The 20,190-nt window shown below is 38.9% G+C and overlaps 1 protein-coding gene across 1 annotated transcript in view; it reads left to right on the top strand.

Moving 5' to 3' along the window:
• Nucleotides 1-19,744, top strand: part of arl15a (ADP-ribosylation factor-like 15a) — a 42,568-nt gene extending 22,824 nt beyond the window's left edge. Inside the window, exon 5 of the mRNA XM_020937855.2 lies at nucleotides 17,900-19,744. Coding sequence (XP_020793514.1) covers nucleotides 17,900-18,052 — 153 coding nt within the window. The 3' untranslated portion in view covers nucleotides 18,053-19,744. The remainder of the gene's footprint in view (nucleotides 1-17,899) is intronic.
• Nucleotides 19,745-20,190: the final 446 nt, after the last annotated feature.

The following is a 20,190-nucleotide window of genomic DNA, read 5'->3' as shown; positions in this document are numbered from 1 at the left end:
CGTCAGTTTACATGTGTTAAATATTGCACTGTGGAAGTAAAACTTTGTTTGTAGATGTGTAGAGATGCTGGCCTGACTCCTTATATGTGCAGTATGTACTGTGTGTTTCAGATAGTGTTGTAGATTGTGACATATTATGCATTTAATATACCCATAGCATAGTCTGTAGTATACCACTGTCTCCTGACTCATGTGGATTGTTTGTCAAAGTTGACAACATTTGGACATAACTTCCTTAGCACGCTTTAGATCACTTTGGTTCTTTGCTCATTCTGACACCAGCTGTTGTAGCACAAGTTCAAGTGGGCAGAACCTCTGTGTTAACATTTGCTCAGCGCCCACAGGGGTCTTGCTGCGGTTTATTTTCTGTTCTTCTTGAGTTCCCACTATATCACATGCTGGACACTTCAGCACTTAATTTGATTAATTCATCTATTTATTTTACATTAGTTATTGAAAATGACATTAACTGTGTTATAGGTCAGGTCACTCTCATGATTTAAAAAGACATTTATTTTTGTATTCTAGTGTATGAATTATTTGTAATATAGAACTTAATTAATCTCACCGTGGAGAAATGTGTTAGGATAACTCCTAGCACTTGATAACGTGTAGAAGAAATCAAAACATTGTATAAAAAAATCCAAAATAACCACGGCACTGCAGGTTTAGGTTTCATCAGTGTTATGAGATTGATCCCTTCTCCTCATGTCATGCTTTACTATCCAGTCCAAAAGGACCAAAGGTTTCTGTGCAGACCAAACCATGTAGTACCAAAGGCCTGCAGTGACCCCTGCACAGTGCCAGGCCTCAGAGGATCCTGCGCTCTGCACGTCACATCCAGATTCACTCATGTATTCAGGTTACTCAGTGTGTGAGCCTGCAGCCTGCACTGTGGATAACCTCTCTACAGTAAAGATGCAAGACTGGTCTGTCCAAAGGCTTTGGTTCTTTTAACACAAGTTTGTAGATCAAATATTTAACTATGCAAATTATGAAACATTGCTCTGATTATTTTATCCATTTTGAATATTATGTAATTACACTGTAATAATTTTTTGGCAAAACCAAAAAGAAGCATGACAACATACATGCGCAGCATGCTGTGTCTTTTCATTATTTATTAGAATTTCCATTAGCTTTTTGCTAAGTAAACTTCTGCAAGGGTCAGTGCACACAGCTTTGGAAATGTTTTGGCCCAGTGCTGCTAGTTCACTGTAACTTTCTGTTCTGTTCTGTGAGTTATGTCACTTTGGGGTTAGAAGTACCACGAGAGTCTCACAACAATGCTCATTTTGCATAACAGTTTACATTTACAGTTCTTTGGAGTTAACTTCCATTTACAAAATGTCCTATATCATGTGTGTGTGTGTGTGTGTGTGTGTGTGTGTGTGTGTGTGTATGTATGTATGTATGTATGTGTATATATATATATATATATATATATATATATATATATATATACACACAGTCCCTGATAAAAGTCTTGTCGCTTATCCATTTTGTAGAAACAAAAGCTTATAACCTGACTTTAAATTAATCGATTGGTTTTAGAAATGTCTCATATGAAAGCTAAAATCCTCCCAAATTATGCTCAATATACTAAAATAAATTTGCTTCACTGAAGAAAGATTGATCATTTAATGAACACAGAAAGGTCAGATTTTGGCAAGACAAAAGTCTTGTCGCCTTGTCATATGATGCACCCAATCCTAGATTACAGCCTCACCTGTGATCAGTTACTGATCAGTCAATTAGTGGGTGTGTAGAAAAAGAACCCCAGCACACCAGACCTTCACATCAACTGCAACTTGACCTCTGACAACATGCCTAAGATCCACCCTGAGACCAAAGCGTTAATTATCAAGAGGCTGAAGACCAGATCCACTGCTGAGGTGGCTGACACCTTCAATGTGTCTCAGCGTCAAGTACAAAGAATAAGAAAAAGATCTGAAATGACTGGAGATGTTTTTGACAAGCCCAGGTTCGGCAGACCCCGCAAGACAACTGCTCGGGAGGACAGTTTGTTGATTCGAAAATCCAAGGCCAGCCCCTTTTCCACTGCAGCAGAGCTCCACCAGGCCTGGTCAACTCAAGTCCCTGTGTCAACCAGAGCAGTTTGTAGAATTCTGTCTCAAAATGGCCTCCATGGTCGAATCAGTGCATAGAAACCAGCACTAAACAAAAGGCAATTAAAAAACCGTGTGGCATTTGCCAAGGCCCACAGCCTGCTAAAAGGATGGACACTGGAAAAGTGGCAGAAGGTGGATTTCTCAGATGAATCCTCAGTTGAATTACATCACAGCCACCGCAAATATTGCAGGAGACCTACTGGAGCCCACATGGATCCAAGATTCACCCAGAAAACAGTTAAGTTTGGTGGCGGAAAAATCATGGTCTGGGGTTACATCCAGTATGGGGGTGTGCGAGACATTTGCAGGGTGGAAGGCAATATCACTAACCTAAAATATCAAGACATATTAGCTACCTCTTACATTCCCAACCATAAAAGGGGTCAAATTTTGCAGCAGGATGGTGCTCCATCGCATACTTCTATCTCTACATCAAAGTTTCTCAAAGCGAAGGAGATCAAGGTGGTCCAGGACTGGCCAGCCCAGTCACCAGACATGAACATCATTGAGCATGTCTGGGGTAGAATGAATGAGGAAGCATGGAAGGCAAAACCAAAGAATCTTGATGAACACTGGGAGGCATGTAAGACGCTTTCTTTGCTATTCCTGATGACTTCATCAACAAATTGTATGAATCATTGTCGAACCGCATGGATGCAGTCCTTCAAGCTCATGGAAGTCATACAAGATATTAAATATGGATCTCACAGCACCACTACTTAATTCACTGATGTTATGCAACATATTTTTGTATTTGAAGTAAATTATTTGTTCAATTTTCTCTAGGCGACACAATTTTTGTCTTGCCAAAATCTGACCTTTCTGTGTTCATTAAATGATCAATCTTTCTTCAGTGAAGCAAATTTATTTTAGTATATTGAGCATAATTTGGGAGGGTTTTAGCTTTCATATGAGACATTTTTAAAACCAATCGATTAATTTAAAGTCAGGTTATAAGCTTTTGTTTCTACAAAATGGATAAGCGACAAGACTTTTATCAGGGACTGTATATATATATATATATATATATATATATATATATATATATAGTTTTTTGTTTTTTTTTATGAAGCTATCAGCATGTGTTGCAATGAGCTCATATGAACTTGCAAACCCCACAGTTGCAGCTGCATTGCAGGTTCCTGCCTCATGAGACTGTTTGACAAGCACCACCCGAGAACGCGGTCACATGTAGCAGCTCTGAGCTCCTCTGGCTATGACACTATACACAAATGACGTGGTTCTGTTGGCCCGGTTCTCACAGCAACCACTTTGTTGACTTCAAAAGGTGCTTTATTTCTTGAGCATACAGATACTAGGTAAATGTGTTTTCTGGGGCATTGGTTGTTTATGGTGTGGGGTTATATGGACGGAGGGTGTTGCTGGCACTGCTGCTGGGGCAGTGTTGGACAAGGTGGTGCTGGCTAATAGCTCACTGGGCCCCTCTGTGCAAGTGCAAGTGTTTTTAAGAAGCAGGGTGGGTCTAAATGAGCTTGAAGGAAACATGGGACAAAATTCCTTGTTGACATCAATCTCCTGCTATTGGGGGGCCCAAGGAAGCAGAGCTGGAGTGATGGGGAGGTTACTTTGTTGATATAACACCTCAACAAAGCAGGTCTGTTTGAATTGCAAAATCTAATGGACTGCATGCTCAAGTTAGGGGGTTGTCTAAAGTATTTTTTGCTCAGGTTTCAACAAGGTGCTAAAAACTAAACAACATTGCAACATTTAAAAACATAATGTTTCAGCAGAAATGCTGTTTTAGATCATTTTCTGGAACAGTGTGAGAAATAATAAAACATTTGACTATCTGCTATTCACCTTCCAATAACATACAATATGGGGCCCAGTCAAATCTTACACAGTTGATATTTATTTCTCACATAGTTTGTGCTTCTATGACAAAAAATGAAAATGTGAACTTGATTTTTGTTGATTGCAAAGTTGCATGTTAGAAAAACTGGGAAACATTTCTAAATCCTGCAGTCCAGGATCACAAGCATTGAAATTAGGAAGTAATCCAAATTAAGAGTCAGTTATAAAGCTAAACCTAAAATAGTGTACTGCTTTGCCTTATACTATAGGACATTTCCCTTTCCTCTCTCTCACCTCAAAGGGGCAAATCAGGTATTTTTCTTATTCTGTATTAGTGTTATATTGTTTATTGCAAAAATCCATATCAGAATCTGGCAGTAACGTGCATTCTCATTGTAAGCACCCCATTAAATTCAAGATCTTCCGATTAGAGAAACTTCCCCATAACTTTCACATGAAAGTTCCCATTCCACTTCCACTGTTGTCACTCTTATACAGGGAGGACCGTGAAGAGGTCAGACCAAACTTTTAAACCGCTCAAATAGGGTCAAGAAGATCAATGCTCAAACAGACAGGCCCTGCCCCCACAGCAGTAATGACAATAAGGTAGAACCAATAGCCTATAATGACATATATTAAGCTGATAAACATTACAAAAAAAATACTCATAGTGCCACTTTTCATCAATGGATTTTATTTTATAATTTTAGGCTTTGTGTGGGTCATTTCCTCATTTGACTAGCACTGATGAGTTCCATGTCATACAGACGCACACATTGCCTTCCTGGTTATGTCATGCTGTCATTCAGTGTGGTGTTATGTGGTCAATTCACTGCCTGCCCTCAGGAATGCAACTACTCGCCAAGCTCTCCACATGTAGACCTCACTAAACAGCTCTACTGTCACCAGATGGAAAATGTTTAAAATAAGCATGCTCAATAACCACGGAAAGGAAACCATAAATACAGACATTAATGTAAAGAGGAAAACCACAGTGCAGGGTGAATTGTGATAACAACAGACGAAACACTTCCTGGCTTCTTGGTTTTAGGAGAGATCCTAATCTTCTGTTATTCAAGATACTCAGCCGGTGTTCAGACAGAGAAGTCACAGACAAGGCTGGGTAAAAGTGAGAGCACCAGTGCAATTTAAAACTGCAAATGAGATGGCTATTGTGGCACAGTGTCATTGCCCCAGACCTCCCCTTTTGCTTATCTCTCTACACATCGTCTGGGGCGAAGTTATCAGCGCACCAATTGTAACCAGGCCACAGAATATGCCTGTGTGTTCATGCTTGGCTAATTAGCTGGCATATGAGCACAGTCCATATCAAATTATCAAAGCTGGGAACAGTGTGTTAACTTTAAAATACTAATTAAGTTATAACGTTATTTTTCATTTAAGAGCAGTACTAAGCCGAACTAAATGTATTACCACGCCACTACACAGTCAGTTTTTTCCTTGGCATTCCTCATGTTCTGTAGCTGACCCCCTGCAATGGCAGACGAAACTGACTTGTGGCTTGTCAGGTACTATCAGTGTACAGATCGTGCCATGTGACACCTCTGGCAGCCTGCCAAAAGCTAATTGTGTTAATTGGCAAATGTCAAGCCTGTAACTAAGCTTTGAGGGTGACCCACCGACACAGATGAAAGCTCTCAGATTTGTCTTGTAGGTAATCGCTGTGTCCACTGACCTGAAGGCCATGAGGCTCTGCAATCTGTCTACAGAGGTGCCGCACAAAAGGGCTGGACCATGTCATATACTGGTGATATATTAGGATATATGTGGTGATCATATGAATATAGAATAATTACATTTTATTATGTGTGCAGTTCAGCTGATTCTTCTCTCAGTTGTGAGCAGACAGAAATCATGGCTAACTGCTCAAGCCTAGAGCAACTTAAACACTGACTGTGGAGACTATGCAGAGGCTAAAAAACAATAATGAAAGAGATAAGGGAGGAGTGTAAGCAGAACCTATAGCTATAACATAAGTAAATCAAAAGAAGAAAATACAAATATTATGAAAGCCACTGCTAAGAGGCCTTTAATATATCACTCATTTTCACTTTTATATCTTGATCAAAAGTTAAGCTATATCACAATCAACAATCGGTTGAGCTCTGTTCGTCTGTGACTGTCATTTTGACGGAGATAGTGGAGACAATAAAATTTGATTGACAGATGGTAAAAATATTTGACCGCTACAGCTGTATGTTGTTATATGTTAGTGTTTTCAAAAAGGGTATGTCTCGTGTGCTTTACTAGTTTACTATTTGGTTGAATGGGCCTGTTTATAATAAATACTATAACAACTTATTGTTCAGTAAATGATAGATGGAACTTTTTTTTTGTTCTAGTGCAGGATATTTTAAAATTTTTCTGCACTATGATAGATTTGCGCTGTAGAGGGTTGAATAAATAACTTCTATGTGATGACTCATAAATTCCAACTAACTAAACTAAAGTGTTTCATTCTGCTGTTTATTTATTGTATCTTATGTTTTTACCAATATTTCACATTTACAGTTGTGCTTTGGGGGTTAAGGATTATTGTGTTAGTGGCATAAATTAGTTTCAATATTAACATCTATCGTCTATATTTTCTTCAGCAATATTTTGCACTTCAAAATTTGTTATTGTGATAGACTTAGTTTTCATGCATACAAGCCTATCTGTGTGGTAACCTTGCTTACGTGTAGCTTTGGCTCTGTGAACTCTTTGCAATTCTTTGGAACTCTATCTTCAGACTTAAGCTCAATGATGTGGTTCACTGCACCTTCTGTTCTTTCATTTGGAACACAATCATACTTGCCGTTTATCTAATCAAACCTCCATCTCATCATTTAAAATATATCAAATTAAATATTTCCCAACAGGAAGGAAATGCGCTTTACTCTTTTCTTTGTACTAGAATCAAGTGTGAAATCTAATAGCTTCTAATTAGAGTCAATTGCTTTTGCATTTCTGAGTGAAATCATGTTTGTAACCTGACACAGAATTAAATGCATTTCATCAAGCATGCATAGTGTTTTTACAAGGAGGATGGCTAAGCTTAAAGGTAAAAAAATATCTATATATATATAATATATATATATATATATATATATATATATATATATATATATATAGATAGATAGATAGATAGATAGATAGATAGATATATATATATATATATTATATATATATATATATATATATATATATATATATATATATATATATATATATATATATATATATATATATATATATATATATATATATATATATATATATATATATATATATATAGTATATATATATATATATATATATATATATATATATATATATGGACAAGGTGCGGCACCCTCTCTTCATACCACCTGGTAGAGCTCATGTTAAAGAGCTTGGATTGTGTGCGCCAGAAATCAAATGAATGCACAGAATACTTGGCAAGTCACTGTTCCCCAGTGCAATGTAGCTACATGAACATGTAAACTGTCTGAGATTTGCAGACATGGCTGGAGGGCAGAGGGAATTACACTGTCACACAGAGGATATGGAGCTGCCGTGATATCCTTTCGGCACATACTTGACAACCATCCAGGTGGAAATTGGTATGTTTTGCCAAGAGGGAGGTTTGAGTGAGGTTTGCTGTGTTGGAGGAGCTCTTTCTACAATCAAAAAGAAGGACCAGAACCTTACCACGCTACTTACATTAGCAATTTGGTTTAACTCTATAACTTGCTATTGCTTTGAATCCAGACAGAAGGAAAAAGTGATGGACTGTATATTTATATGAATACAAAAAAGCATTGATGCAGGTCATTGTAAGAGGCTGTTGTTGTAGCGACTGTGCTGTTGTGGAAAGCCTGCTGCAGTTGCATGTTTACATGTGTCATTCATCATGTTCTATTAGATTACAGCATATTGGACTGTACAGCTGCGTTGGGTTAGCATTGCGCTGATACACATTAAAAAAATCTCTTTTAAGTGTGATAAAATTTCCAAACAGGAGGTGACATGCAAAGACATAATCTTTGTTGTTGGGTGTGGAGGCAAGCTGCCGTTCAGTTGCATGAATTCTGTTGCCTGTGTACAATTAACAAAATACAGTTTCAAGCTCTTTTTATAGATTGTTAATTACATTTTTTCTAATAATGAGAAAAGTGAATAATCTTCTTTGTAAAATCAAACATCAGTGGCTAGTTTTGTCTCTATAGGCCCACAGGCACCAGTGACTCCCCAAATGGTTCTACCTAAAATGGAGATGTGTGTGGATGTAGATGTGGGGCCAGGTGCCACTCGTGTCTGGCTATGATTAAAGCTGAGCACTATCTCCAGCATTCTTCAAGTCAGATAACCCGCTAGGCTAATGGCTTCACTGAACATAAGCTACGCTCTTATAGTGAGATTCAACTTCTCACAGCAAAATAAACATTCAGCATTTACAACTGACTACAGCTCTATCTGAGGATTGGGGTTTGGAACAGTGAGTCTCTCTAGTATAAAAGTTATGGCACAGTTATTGAGTTTGTAATGCCAGCTACAGTATTTTAGCCGATATGTCACTGACTTTATTACAATTAATATGCTTTAATTCTATGGAAACATGCAGGTCTTTAAAGTATGGCCAGTCTGCCGCAAGTTGGTGTGTAAACAAGCTGCTATTTGATCTGCATGGCCCATCTCTGAACACTTTTAGAACAAGTGTGCTCAGGACAGGGACATCCCCCATGACATGTCCGGACATGCTACACTCTGCCTCCAGTGCCAGGGTATTCTCAATGAATCTTAATCTTAAGTGTAATTTAGATTTGGTTTGGTATTTTGTACAAGGTGTTCATTTACTCAGGTTGGTTTGTCCTTATATGCTGTGTATGCCTTGATGAAAAAATACTGTGCTTTACAGATGCACACATGCATGGAGTGTAATGTTAACTTAAATTGTTCCAATTATTTATAAATAAGACTAGGTATTTGCCATTAGTAAATGTTTGCTTTTGCTGTACACGAGTCTATACAAAGTGCATAACGTCCCGTTCATGATGAAACCTGATCATGTGGTGCAGTAATGGGTCCAATCACACATCCAGTCTTATACACAGACTGTGAAGTGCCACTGACTGTTTTAGGAGAGCTGACAAGCTTTAAGAAATTCAGCCAGACGTTTTAAGATCTTCTGTTCCACTGTGCAATACAACTGCAACACACAGAGGCTGCAGACAGTATTGAGTGGGACTTGGCAGACACCCCCTGAAGCGTCTTTTCAAAAAGGTTACCTTGTTTGCCCCTTGAGCTATTTTTGCTCACTCTCTCTCTCTCTCTCTCTCTGTCTGGACTAGTCTGTGAAAATCCTCCTCACTAACCCTACCTCCTGTCTTTTTTTTTTTTTTTAAGGAATTAGCTGTTCAGTTGTAATGACACAAGATGCAAAACTTTTATAAAAGTATTTATAAAACTTAGTCTTCCTCCTGTCTATCATGACATCACCTGGCACATCAGGCGCAGTGCATTTGGTTGGTTGCAAATGAACATTCTCACACCTGCTATAGGCTCTTGATTACACAGTCAAGAACATCCTTGAGTCAAACTTGTGCAGGTTTGGGTGGCTAGATCTCCACACGGACCACTAAACATTGAAAATGGTAGCCACATCAGATTGATCTTTTGCACTTCACTCCAACTGTTGGGTCTTCTTTTCTCTGCATTTATTTTATAAATGCACTTTACCATGAGCTGGAAGTAATTCAACAGTTTCCACTTTTAGCAAAGAAAAAGAGCTGGTGCATATTAACTTTCTGTTCCTGAAGTAAGATGTCACAAAGCTGTTCTTTCTCATGAAAGTGTATAGCCTGCTAACTTGTATATGATTCACAGATTAAGGTTTAATAGAGGTTAGTTGTGATTGTGGTTGATATGATATTTTTGGTCAACAGGTGGTTGGCACCTGACCACTTGCTATAGTACAGCAGTAGTTTTGTTAATGTGGCAGTTTACTATACAAACTACTACTACTATATAAACAAGTCTTTGGCCTTAAGAAAGTTGGTTCATCAGATTTTTTTTTCTCTGAAATCATTTAGTAATTAAAAGTGTAGGTTTGTTTTATGTTTTAGAAGTTGCGCAGCTGACCATAAATAGCCCAAACCTAGATCCACAGTCCCAAGGGCGGAAGTGGCTGGGCCAGGCCTGTGCAGTCACTGGGCACAGGCTGAACTTGTGGGGCCTGGCAAACATTGGGTGGTGGCTGTGCTCAGTGACTCACATTGTGCCCAGTGTCTGAAACACTGAAACGTCAAGCGTCTGGCACATGGTGAGTGTGTCATTGTGGCGCTGACGCTGGTGACTCTCAGCTCCTCTGGACTTCCTGATTGGTTGTGGAGGAGATGAGACGCAGGTAAGGGCCAATCCATGACCTTAACAAGAAAACAACACAGTGTGAGCAACTCGTGTACCAAATGGCTCCAACTAACTTGTCAAGATCACCCTTTACAATACAGTGCACTTGCGTCATAGTGGAGCGGAAATGTCTTGATACTGGCAACCCCTCAACTGAAGTTTATATTTACTTGTCAGTAGTAGTGACAGTAGTTCTTTTCATTCATATGCCACAGTGTTTTTGCTATATCAATATGTGAATTTATTTTAATCGTTAAATTTTAGCCTGTGCTGTGTTATACTCACAAAATTAGTACAATTGTTATGATTACATAATACATATGAAAATAAATTAGGAAGTCAGTCAAATTCCAGAACAAAATGTACTAAACTATTTATAGAAAGCTACTATGAGCCAAAGAAAAGAAATACTTGTCATGTTTTGAATGAATGATGGGTATTATGGAATGTTTCAACTCCACAGCCCATTTCTTCTTTTTGTTTACTTTTAATCTATTGTGTGTAATAACTGCCAGCATTGCAGCTTTAAGATCTTTTATTAAATGTTGTCTGACTTACATTTGTCTGCAAGTTTGTTTGTGCTAAACTGTGATCCGTTTCCGGAGGAGAAAGTTCTCATGACATTACATGGAGGGGGTCCTGTTTGTGCTTTTGGTGTAAACAGCCGTGATCACGAATGAATGATGCTACGCTAACACACACGCAGCGTGACACTGTTGTGTTGGCTTGTGCTTTGTTTTGCCACGCACCTCTTTAGCCGAGTAAGCAGCAGTCATTTCTTACTCATCACAGGAGCAGTATAGCTAGCCACAGTATTTCATTCACATTTCTTTTATGTCAGATTTCCAAGCTTAGAATGAAGTTGCACATTTTAATCATTTAAGAATTTTAAGTATTAAGAGTGTTAACTTTTAATGTTTCAATGTAGCAGCTGCCTGTTGCTGTTATTGCAGTTGTTTTATCCTAATTACAATAAAGCTCTAAGAGTGAGGCTTGTGCATCAAAGGTTGGGGTTTATTTCTCCCTGACCTTGACACAGAGGTTTTCCTGGTCTGTGTCTCTCTCCCTCTTCCAAAATGCGCGAGCACCACTTTGCTGCAGGCAGCACCCCCCACCCCTTTTACCTCATTGCTCCTCTTTTTCCAGACAAGCGGGTTTAAAAAGTCAACTGCATATTGAGCCGTCTAGACTGAAGCCGGTCAACTAGGAGCCCTCCCCACCCCCTCCACAGCACTTCACTTGACATGGTGCTTGTGGAAAAATAGACCAGTGGCCTGTGACCTTGGTGAGCTTTGTATGAATTATACCAATATATTGAACAGCAACAAAGCAGTGCATCCAATGCCAGTGACCTGCTAACATTCTAGGAAGAGAGAGAATTTCAAAAATAGATTTAAAATCTATTATTTTTAAGAGAAACCAATGCACAACCATATATATTTTTATTTGTAAAAAATACAACCCTTTAACAGTCACCACTTGTGCCCTTAGAATAGATTATAGTCTTTGATTAACCTTTGACAAAGAGGTGTAAATGGTGTACAAATCCTATGATTTAGTACTTTAAGTACAGTGCAAACAATCAACAAAACTTACCCTCTTACCCTTTTGATGTTAAATTTACATGTAATTTTGTTTCTGGTCAATTGATTCAATTGTAGCAAAAACAAATGGCCCACGGAAAACACATTATGCAACAACATTATGAGCGAGGAGTTTGGAGGAGTCTCCACACACCTGGACCTGATGTCACCCGGGGAACGTGCCAGCCCTGTTTGTTTGTCTGTCTCACTCATTCAAAATTGCATAAATTTACTGTATGAACATACATGCTTATAATGTTTACATATTGCCAGGATAAAATCAGTTACCCCCCCAGGCTTGCGCCCCAATGTGTGAGATTCCATATAGTGCAAGGCGTGATGGCCTTTTAAGAGGTGCTTATAGTTAACCATGTGCACTTGGATGACTATCGTGCATGCTAAAATGCAGCGCTGACGGCTTGATTGCTCTAAGACCTTTGACTCTAATGTCTTTCTTGAGACACTGGGATCTGTCTCTGCAAGGGTTTTTCTCTTCATCTTGTCATCTCTGGTTGTGATTTAATGTAATTTGTGTAATTATGAAATTTAATATAGGCTCAATCTCATAAATTCTGCCAAGTTCACTCTTCAGATGACTGCTGTACCCCTATAGGTTCTTTCTGATTGATTTGAATGTATATGACACCATAATACTCTTGAGTCATGATAAGTGTAAGTTTGCCGCTTATTAAAAATAGTCAGATTTTTGCAAACAGTAGGGGTTTACTGTCAGCTTAAATCCTTTCTGATGGAAGTTAATTTTGCTCAAATAGTTGACTCATTAGTTTTGCCTGTAATCAAACAGGCCAACCTTTTTAAAAAATGCAATGTGGTGCAAAATCTGTAGCTTGTTGTATCTGGTGACTGCTTATGATAAAGAACCAGGAGTCATGTCTGAGAGGGGGAAGAAAATCACTGAATATTACATCTATACTGCCAAAACTACAGGTTGGAACTTGTGCTGCTTAGTTTCATTTAGTAGCTATCAAACAAACAAATTTTTTCTGTTGGCATAAAAAAGCAAATGGGTCAGTGTCACTGTAAAAGAGGGCAATGAAAAGAAAGTTCATTCAGCACTGTTACAACCGGGGAGATGTGAGAGTGTTGTGTCTTCTGCTTTAAAGGTGAAATTGGAAAAGCAGTCATGCAGCACATATTCAGTTCCCTCAGAGGAATATGTGTGAGGCCTTCACTGCAAAATATGTCAAGCTACTTAAAAGCGTGTGTCTTTTTGATGGTATATCTGTTGTTTATCGGTCCACCTACCTTGGCTCACCCTCCCCTTCCCACCCATGTGGCTTTTCTGGCCCTGGTCTGGCCCACTGGGAGGTTAAGGAGCATCGTCAGTTTGTGTGGGCACTATGCTCATCTTTTCCCACAGCTCTGACCCCATCTCCTCAGAATCACTGAGGAACAGTTCAGACCATCAGACCCTATTCACCACTAAACGTCCCACTGGTGGTCACTCCTTTCCTTTTGTCTAATGGTCAAATGGAGTCGGACGACTGGCTGCCACTGACCAGGGTGAGACTTTTGTGAAGAATGTTCAGAATGTGATTTGACCCCCAGACTAATGGTGATTAACATCAAATACTGGGAACCACTGGGAGTTCTCCTCCATCCATAATATTTCGGTCATTGAAGCCTTTCGACAAAACGCAAAATGACATGAGTTTGAGACACATTTTACATTAATCTATATTAGGGTGGCTCAGCATGTTTATATTAACAGAATGATGCATTTTAGCAAGTAAGTGTTCAATTTAATTATTGCATTTGAAAGAGTTTGTTCTTGAAATGCACAATGAAAAAAGACAACTAAGAAAACTCTCTTCCACTCTTTTCTGCAGAACTCTAAAGGTATTGTATTATTGCATTGTGTGTAGGTGTGCTATCTTATACATATGACAAGATGTTTGAATTCATCAACTATCTCAACATTTTGTCCATTTATTATTTTCAGCAACATAAATTATTCCAAAAAGATGCTTTGTATTAGCAGCTGCATTGCATTGATGTCAAATCAGCATATTAATATACATGTAAACAGCAGTGGTAAAGATATTTCTTTGAGAAATCTGGACCAATAACCTCTTCTTGAGGAGTCTGTGACCTGTTTGACTATGCCTCCTGTTCCATTAACACCTGTAACACTTTGGAACAGAATGTGACTGAACTTGAGGCCAATGTAAAAATCCATTTATGTCAGAGAGAATTGTCTCAATTTGGTGACCCTTCAATTTTTTCTACTGACTTTCCATATAACACCCACATACACACTGGTTGTTTGTGTGTTCTGGGTCAGCCCCATGTTCCATCTACTGAAGGTGCCAATTCTTCTGTCTACATGAAGGAGCTTCCCCTCTGCCCCTGCATAAAGCCAGGCTTCTGGCCTTCTGGGTCATAAGATTCTCAATGACTGTCATGTGGTCATTAGTTGTGAAAACGATTATATCTCAACAGTAACAAATTTTGTGAATTTCAGAATAGTATATATGCTATATGGCTTGTCTTTTTTCCTGTTGGTATTGTGTGGACCCTTATGTTTTTATTGTCCTCATAATTTTTTTGTCTGTCCCAACATATAGATGTCTTCATGAACAGTGACTGAGGCAGGCACAAACTTTACACCATGGGTCATTTACGAGCAGTATTTCTGGAAGTCATTTGATCTACTACTTGAAAAACATAAATAAATGTCACTGGACTTATTTTTTTAAAAGGGCAGAAAGATCAGCTTGTTCATTGTCCATGTGGGAATTCTCAAGGCACATCTTTTAGATATATTTTCAGAATGACTGCCAACATGGAAAGGACATCATCACCATAGACTCCTAAGCGCAGTAGAATTGGTCCAAGGATTACAAGAATGTCCCTAGTGCAGTCAGTCTCAGATTGACTGTACCCCAGAGGACTGTTCTCTGGCTCTGGTCACTTGGCTTTGAACACAAATGTTCTGACTCAGGCACTTTGAACCTGCGCCGGGCTGAGCTGGAGGGAGGCCCACAGTCCCACCTGAGCTCCACAGCACAGTAAATCTGCTGCTCTACGTGGGACATCTCCCAATGTTCTGACACACGGACACCTGGCTCTGCTCCAGCCCAGTGTCAGCACTTGTATTTGTCCAGTTAGATCTTTTCCTCACTAAATGGCTTGACTGAAAGCCCATATTTTCTCTCTCTATGATGCCTCTTACTTAGCTGGACTGGACTGTACAGTAGTTTAAATTACACATTAATCATTAATTCATATAGAAAATCCATATTATGGTAATTGATGTTGTCTATTGATTCCACTTTTCTTAAATCATGATGCTACTGATGACCATTTTCAGTGATACTCCCCAGAGGGGGAGACAATCCTGTGTAGGTGTTCAACAGATATTTAGCTATGCCAAGAAATTGTTACAGTGAACACTACTATAGATTGGTAGAAAATAAATAAATGACAGAAAAAGGGCCACACATTTACACTGAGTAGGTCTTCTGTATGCCACAGTATAACAACTTCATACAGATGTCTGCAGAAGTGTATCCAACTGACCTCCATCTGGCAATGCTGTTAGCCTCTTCTAGAGTGAAAAGACTTAAATGTCCCTAATACGTGTACATACCTCTGGACAAATCAACCACTCCACTACTGTTTTATCTACAGTGTTGTGGCCATTCCTGATACCTTAGTGCATTTTACTGGAGTTCTGCGCTCTTCCCTTGGGGAAGGCAGTTAATCTAATTACACAGTGAAAGAGAAGGTCTCTGAAAGTAAATAAAACAGAATTAAGCAATGGCCAAGGATTAGCACCGCTCATTTACAAAAGAACAGGATTTTTCTTCAATATTTCATAACTAGCATGTGTCCTAATATTAGGTAAATCTCTGGAACTCCATCCCACTCTCTACCCATATTCAAATCCAAACTTAAAATCCACCTGCATTTTCTCTCTCATTTCAAAATTCATTGAGGCAATCCATTTGTAGTTCCTTTAAAAAGAAAATAAATGTAAGACAGTTTTAAGGCATAGGCTTCATATCCTTTAAAAACATACTATAATACATGCAATACGTTTGACATTTTCCCTTTTGAAATATAAGTTTGTGCAAGATGTTTACATTTACTGCTGAATAAATATAAAAATTGTTGTCCAGGGCCATGTCACATGCGTAGCAAAAATGGGCAGATTTCCCTCACTCCACACAGTTACTGACGTTTTAAGGAAACTCAAGAGTTAAACATCTCCGTCGGGCCTATGTCTAAACAAGTCCAGTTTGGGGGTGTTGTCACTTGCAAAAAGAGTGGGCCAGCCCCAAAAAGTGACCTTGTCACGCCTCAGCCATAAGACCCAAACAAGCTGCTACTCTTAGTTATTGTGATAACCAGCATGACTTGTCTTCTTAATTTTTATTGTATTTATTTGACCTTTTTATTTAATCAGAAGGTTAATGTTGTCTCTTGTACATGTGTCTAGCAGGCCAATGCTGACTTATAGTTGGACTCATTTTCATGGTCTTCATGTAGTTTATCGCCTGTAGTCAAGTGACTTAGGTCAAGTTGGATGCCTTTGTCCTTTCTGTCACTGTCTTGGACGAGGACAGACTGTCATAATCTTAGTATCTTAGTCTCTAACTATTGTTCTGTTGAGTGCAGATGGTTCAAAAATACAAAAATGGTGTGCATTTTTTGATTTGGATGAATACATTTGCCACAGTTTTTGACTGTGCCATGACTGTTCTGTACAAGACATACATACTAGGTTTGAATGACCTAGAAGACACTAGACTGAATGACCTAGTGGACCTCCTTGGAGCCATCTGGCAAACATGACTTACCCTTCCCAGTGCCTCACGCATAAGTGCTCTTAGGAAGCTTAATCTTAAACAAACTGGTTTGGATCACACAGACTGCCACAGGGTTACACCTGCCTCTGGGGTCATGGAGTTTTTCACTTTTGCACTTTGATGACAAAGATGTGCTTCTTTACTGTGAATTAAAATAATTAGATGGATAAGCATTTCTCTTCATTCAGTACAATGGAGCAGTACTGAGCTCTTAATAAATGACAGTGGGTGCTTCTTTAGATCAGCTGTCTGCTGCACAGTGTCAAAGGCAGGATTTGCTGTGTCTGGGGCTGAGCTGCACTTGTACGAAGGTCACTTGTGTCTGCCAGTGCAGGGGCCAAAGTCTTCCAGAAGAGGGCCTTGGAACAGGCTGCCAGACAGGCAGGTCTGAGGCTCGAGCCTGGGCTAAGGCGGCTCTAGTTACCCAGACAGATTTGTTAACTGTGTTTGGGTCCGCTCGGCTTTCTCACCGGGCTTCTGAGCCAAACACGCAGAGGTGACTTAATCTGTCATTAAACTCACATTACAGCAGACAGACACTGGGCTCCCTCTCCACTCGCTGGCATGGCTGGCTGCATCTGAACAGACACAAAGAGCACACCCACCCCTCCCCCTATCTCCATCCTCCTCCTGCCACACACCATGGCGCAGCTAGACAGTCCTACAGTCTAGACACAAGCCATTTCATTACAAGTTGAAAGATGATTTGATTGTGAGGCTGTGACAGTTTGTCCTTTTGATTGGCAAACACCTGAGAGAACTCGCACTTTTCTTGCATTAATTTAGTCATCAGACTTATTTTGCCCTGCTGCTGATATTTGATTGAAGTCCTCTAAACTTTGGGTCTTAAGCAGAACACTCTCTTCAATTTAAATAATTCAGTAGTAACAATAATAATTACAAAAGCACAATAGTCCATCAGCTACATTTATGTTTACAAAACAGCTTGTTCTAGTTCTGGCAACAACACCTCTCCTGCTGTTTGGTCTGTTTTTTAGGAGACAGGTATAGAGCAGGCTCTGAAACTGAGCAAACACAATATGTCACTATTTGTGTAATCTGACCTTCAAATGATTTTTTTTTACATGAATTATTGTTTTTGTGACATTGATGATAAATCAGATCATTTTATGTTTGTTTGCAGATAAAAAAGTACTTCGAGCTGGAGCCACTGGCCAGAGGAAAACGCTGGATACTTGACGGCAGCTCGACTGACAACATGGAGGGAGTGAAAGAGAGTTTTGGCAATTTCATTGGCTTATTGGAGGACAAAGACACAGAACCTGTCAGGATATGATGCTGTTAATGCTGACTGACATTAACAGCTAAGTGAAAGTACAACTGCTCCACTCGTACCGTCCGATCAGCAGGCCCTGGCCTCCTTTTTTTTAACATGTTCACAGTTCACTTTAGTGTTGTACGTTTTCAGTTGAAGAGCACACAAATCAAGATATTTCCTGTGAGAAATGTTTTCCACAAGTCAAAATATGTTTACTGCTACAAAGGTAACACTAACCCTCTCATGGTGGAGCCCAGGTCATACAATTCACTAGTTTTGAGTGATTTACTTGATGGATGTGGGTGTATTGTAAGATGTTGCGGAGTCAGAGCCTTGTGTTATGTACAGTAGTTACATATTGGTGTGTGTTACACCATGTATGAATATTTAATCTGAATAGTTTTGTGAGTCCAAGTAGTAATGTGCCCATGCAAACATAGTACTGCTATGTACCTTCCACAAGTACAACTAATCATAACAAGTGCTGTGTGAACCTATGGACACAGTTGGAAGAACGGGCAACCAAATTCAGAATGCTTTTAGAAATGTGCAAAATATATTTTCCAGTTTTCCTGTAGAGCTGTGCTAATATTACAATGATTTTCTATATAAACGATTAAAGACCAAAAAGTGATGGACTGGAAATAGGCCACTGGTAACATATAGTATAGGCTTAAACATTTCATTTTTTTTTTTTTTTTACAATGTTGTTTTTTTATTCTTTTTAAGTTTGACATAATCATTATGATAAGTGACTTAAATAGAAGACACATTCTATCAATCAGACAGAGCAACAGCTGTGTCTGACAAGTCCCTGTCCGACAACCTAATGCCTTCCAACTGTGTGAAGAGCCCTCCCTCCCTGTGTGTGAAGAGCCCTCCCTCCCTGTGGTTTGTGTAGCAGGCCCGGTCCTCTGCACACTGCCCTCCTGACTGTGCCTGCAACTGTGCCTCTGTACCACAAACTCTCATCATTTCTTCAGTATTTTCTTTAATGTACTCAATCACTTGTTCTTTTTTTAAATGGGACATCCCATTTCATTTTGGAGGAATACATTACTAAACATCTGCTTTCTTGTATGTATAAAATATACACTGCAGTTTTTTATGTTTGTATGTTTGCTTTTTCAAAACTGTTTATGTATGTTAGAAATTAAAGATAAAAAATTAATTATTGCTATTATCAATTTTTTAACTGAACATAGTTAAAAGGTTGTTGTTAGACCTTTATAAACCAATGCATTACTGACTCAAATAATGCAACTGAATCACAACTATTAAACTATTTTGTAATTTTCTGATCTATGTTATTTTTCCTTATCAAAAACATACCTAGAATTATTTTTTTTATTTTATTCACATGTTTTACACACAAACCCTGCATATTTAGGCTGTGTTCTTCTCTCAAACAGAAAACACTGTCCTTGATTTTCCAATCTCTACTAAACTAAAGGTAAAAGGTAGCTGTTATCATGAAGCAGCAGATTTCAGGTTATTGCAAGGTAGAATAGACCATTTTGCTCTTGTGAGATGTAGATAGATTAATAATAAAGGATTTCTCAAACGTGAATGAAACAGAACACAACTCCAGGTATGTTTTTGATGAGGTAACAATAATGGCTTAAAACTCACTATATATTAACTACATGAAATGGATAACTGAGTGTGCTTTTTATGGAGCACCATTAAAAAAAAAAACACATACAAAGAACTTCACAATATATTAAAGCATGCAAGTTAATGCCATCTAGATGCCTCTATAACATGTGTCCTTTTTGACTTGATTTATTTGTTTGTACAGCACACACACCTTACTTACAATCTGGAAGCATTTTGTTGTCTTTGATTTGTGATTTAAGGTGACCGGTGGAAATCTGAGCCTGGAGCATAATCGGCCTAACGCAGATGGAGGTCAAGGCAAAGGGAAAGGGGAAAAATAAAAGTGGAGAGCTTGTACAAAGTTGTGTGTGTAGGGTTAAGTGCGTGCGACAGCGGTCCCTGATACAGATATGCTACCTCCTCTTCTCTCTCTTCAATCCTTCCCTATTCTCTCTATCAAATGTTTGGCTTTAATTCTGTCATGCAGGTTGCCGTAGTGACTCTTTGATCCTGTTTTGCACTCTTTCCCTGTGGGCATATGTCTCTGTTCAGTCTGC

This window comes from Boleophthalmus pectinirostris, unplaced genomic scaffold (assembly GCF_026225935.1).
Source record: "Boleophthalmus pectinirostris isolate CB_2022bp ecotype Guang Dong unplaced genomic scaffold, ASM2622593v1 HiC_scaffold_4, whole genome shotgun sequence".
NCBI classification, from domain to species: Eukaryota; Metazoa; Chordata; class Actinopteri; order Gobiiformes; family Gobiidae; genus Boleophthalmus; species Boleophthalmus pectinirostris.
Note: the sequence above shows the minus strand (reverse complement) of the source record. Positions and strands in the feature narration are given on the sequence as shown.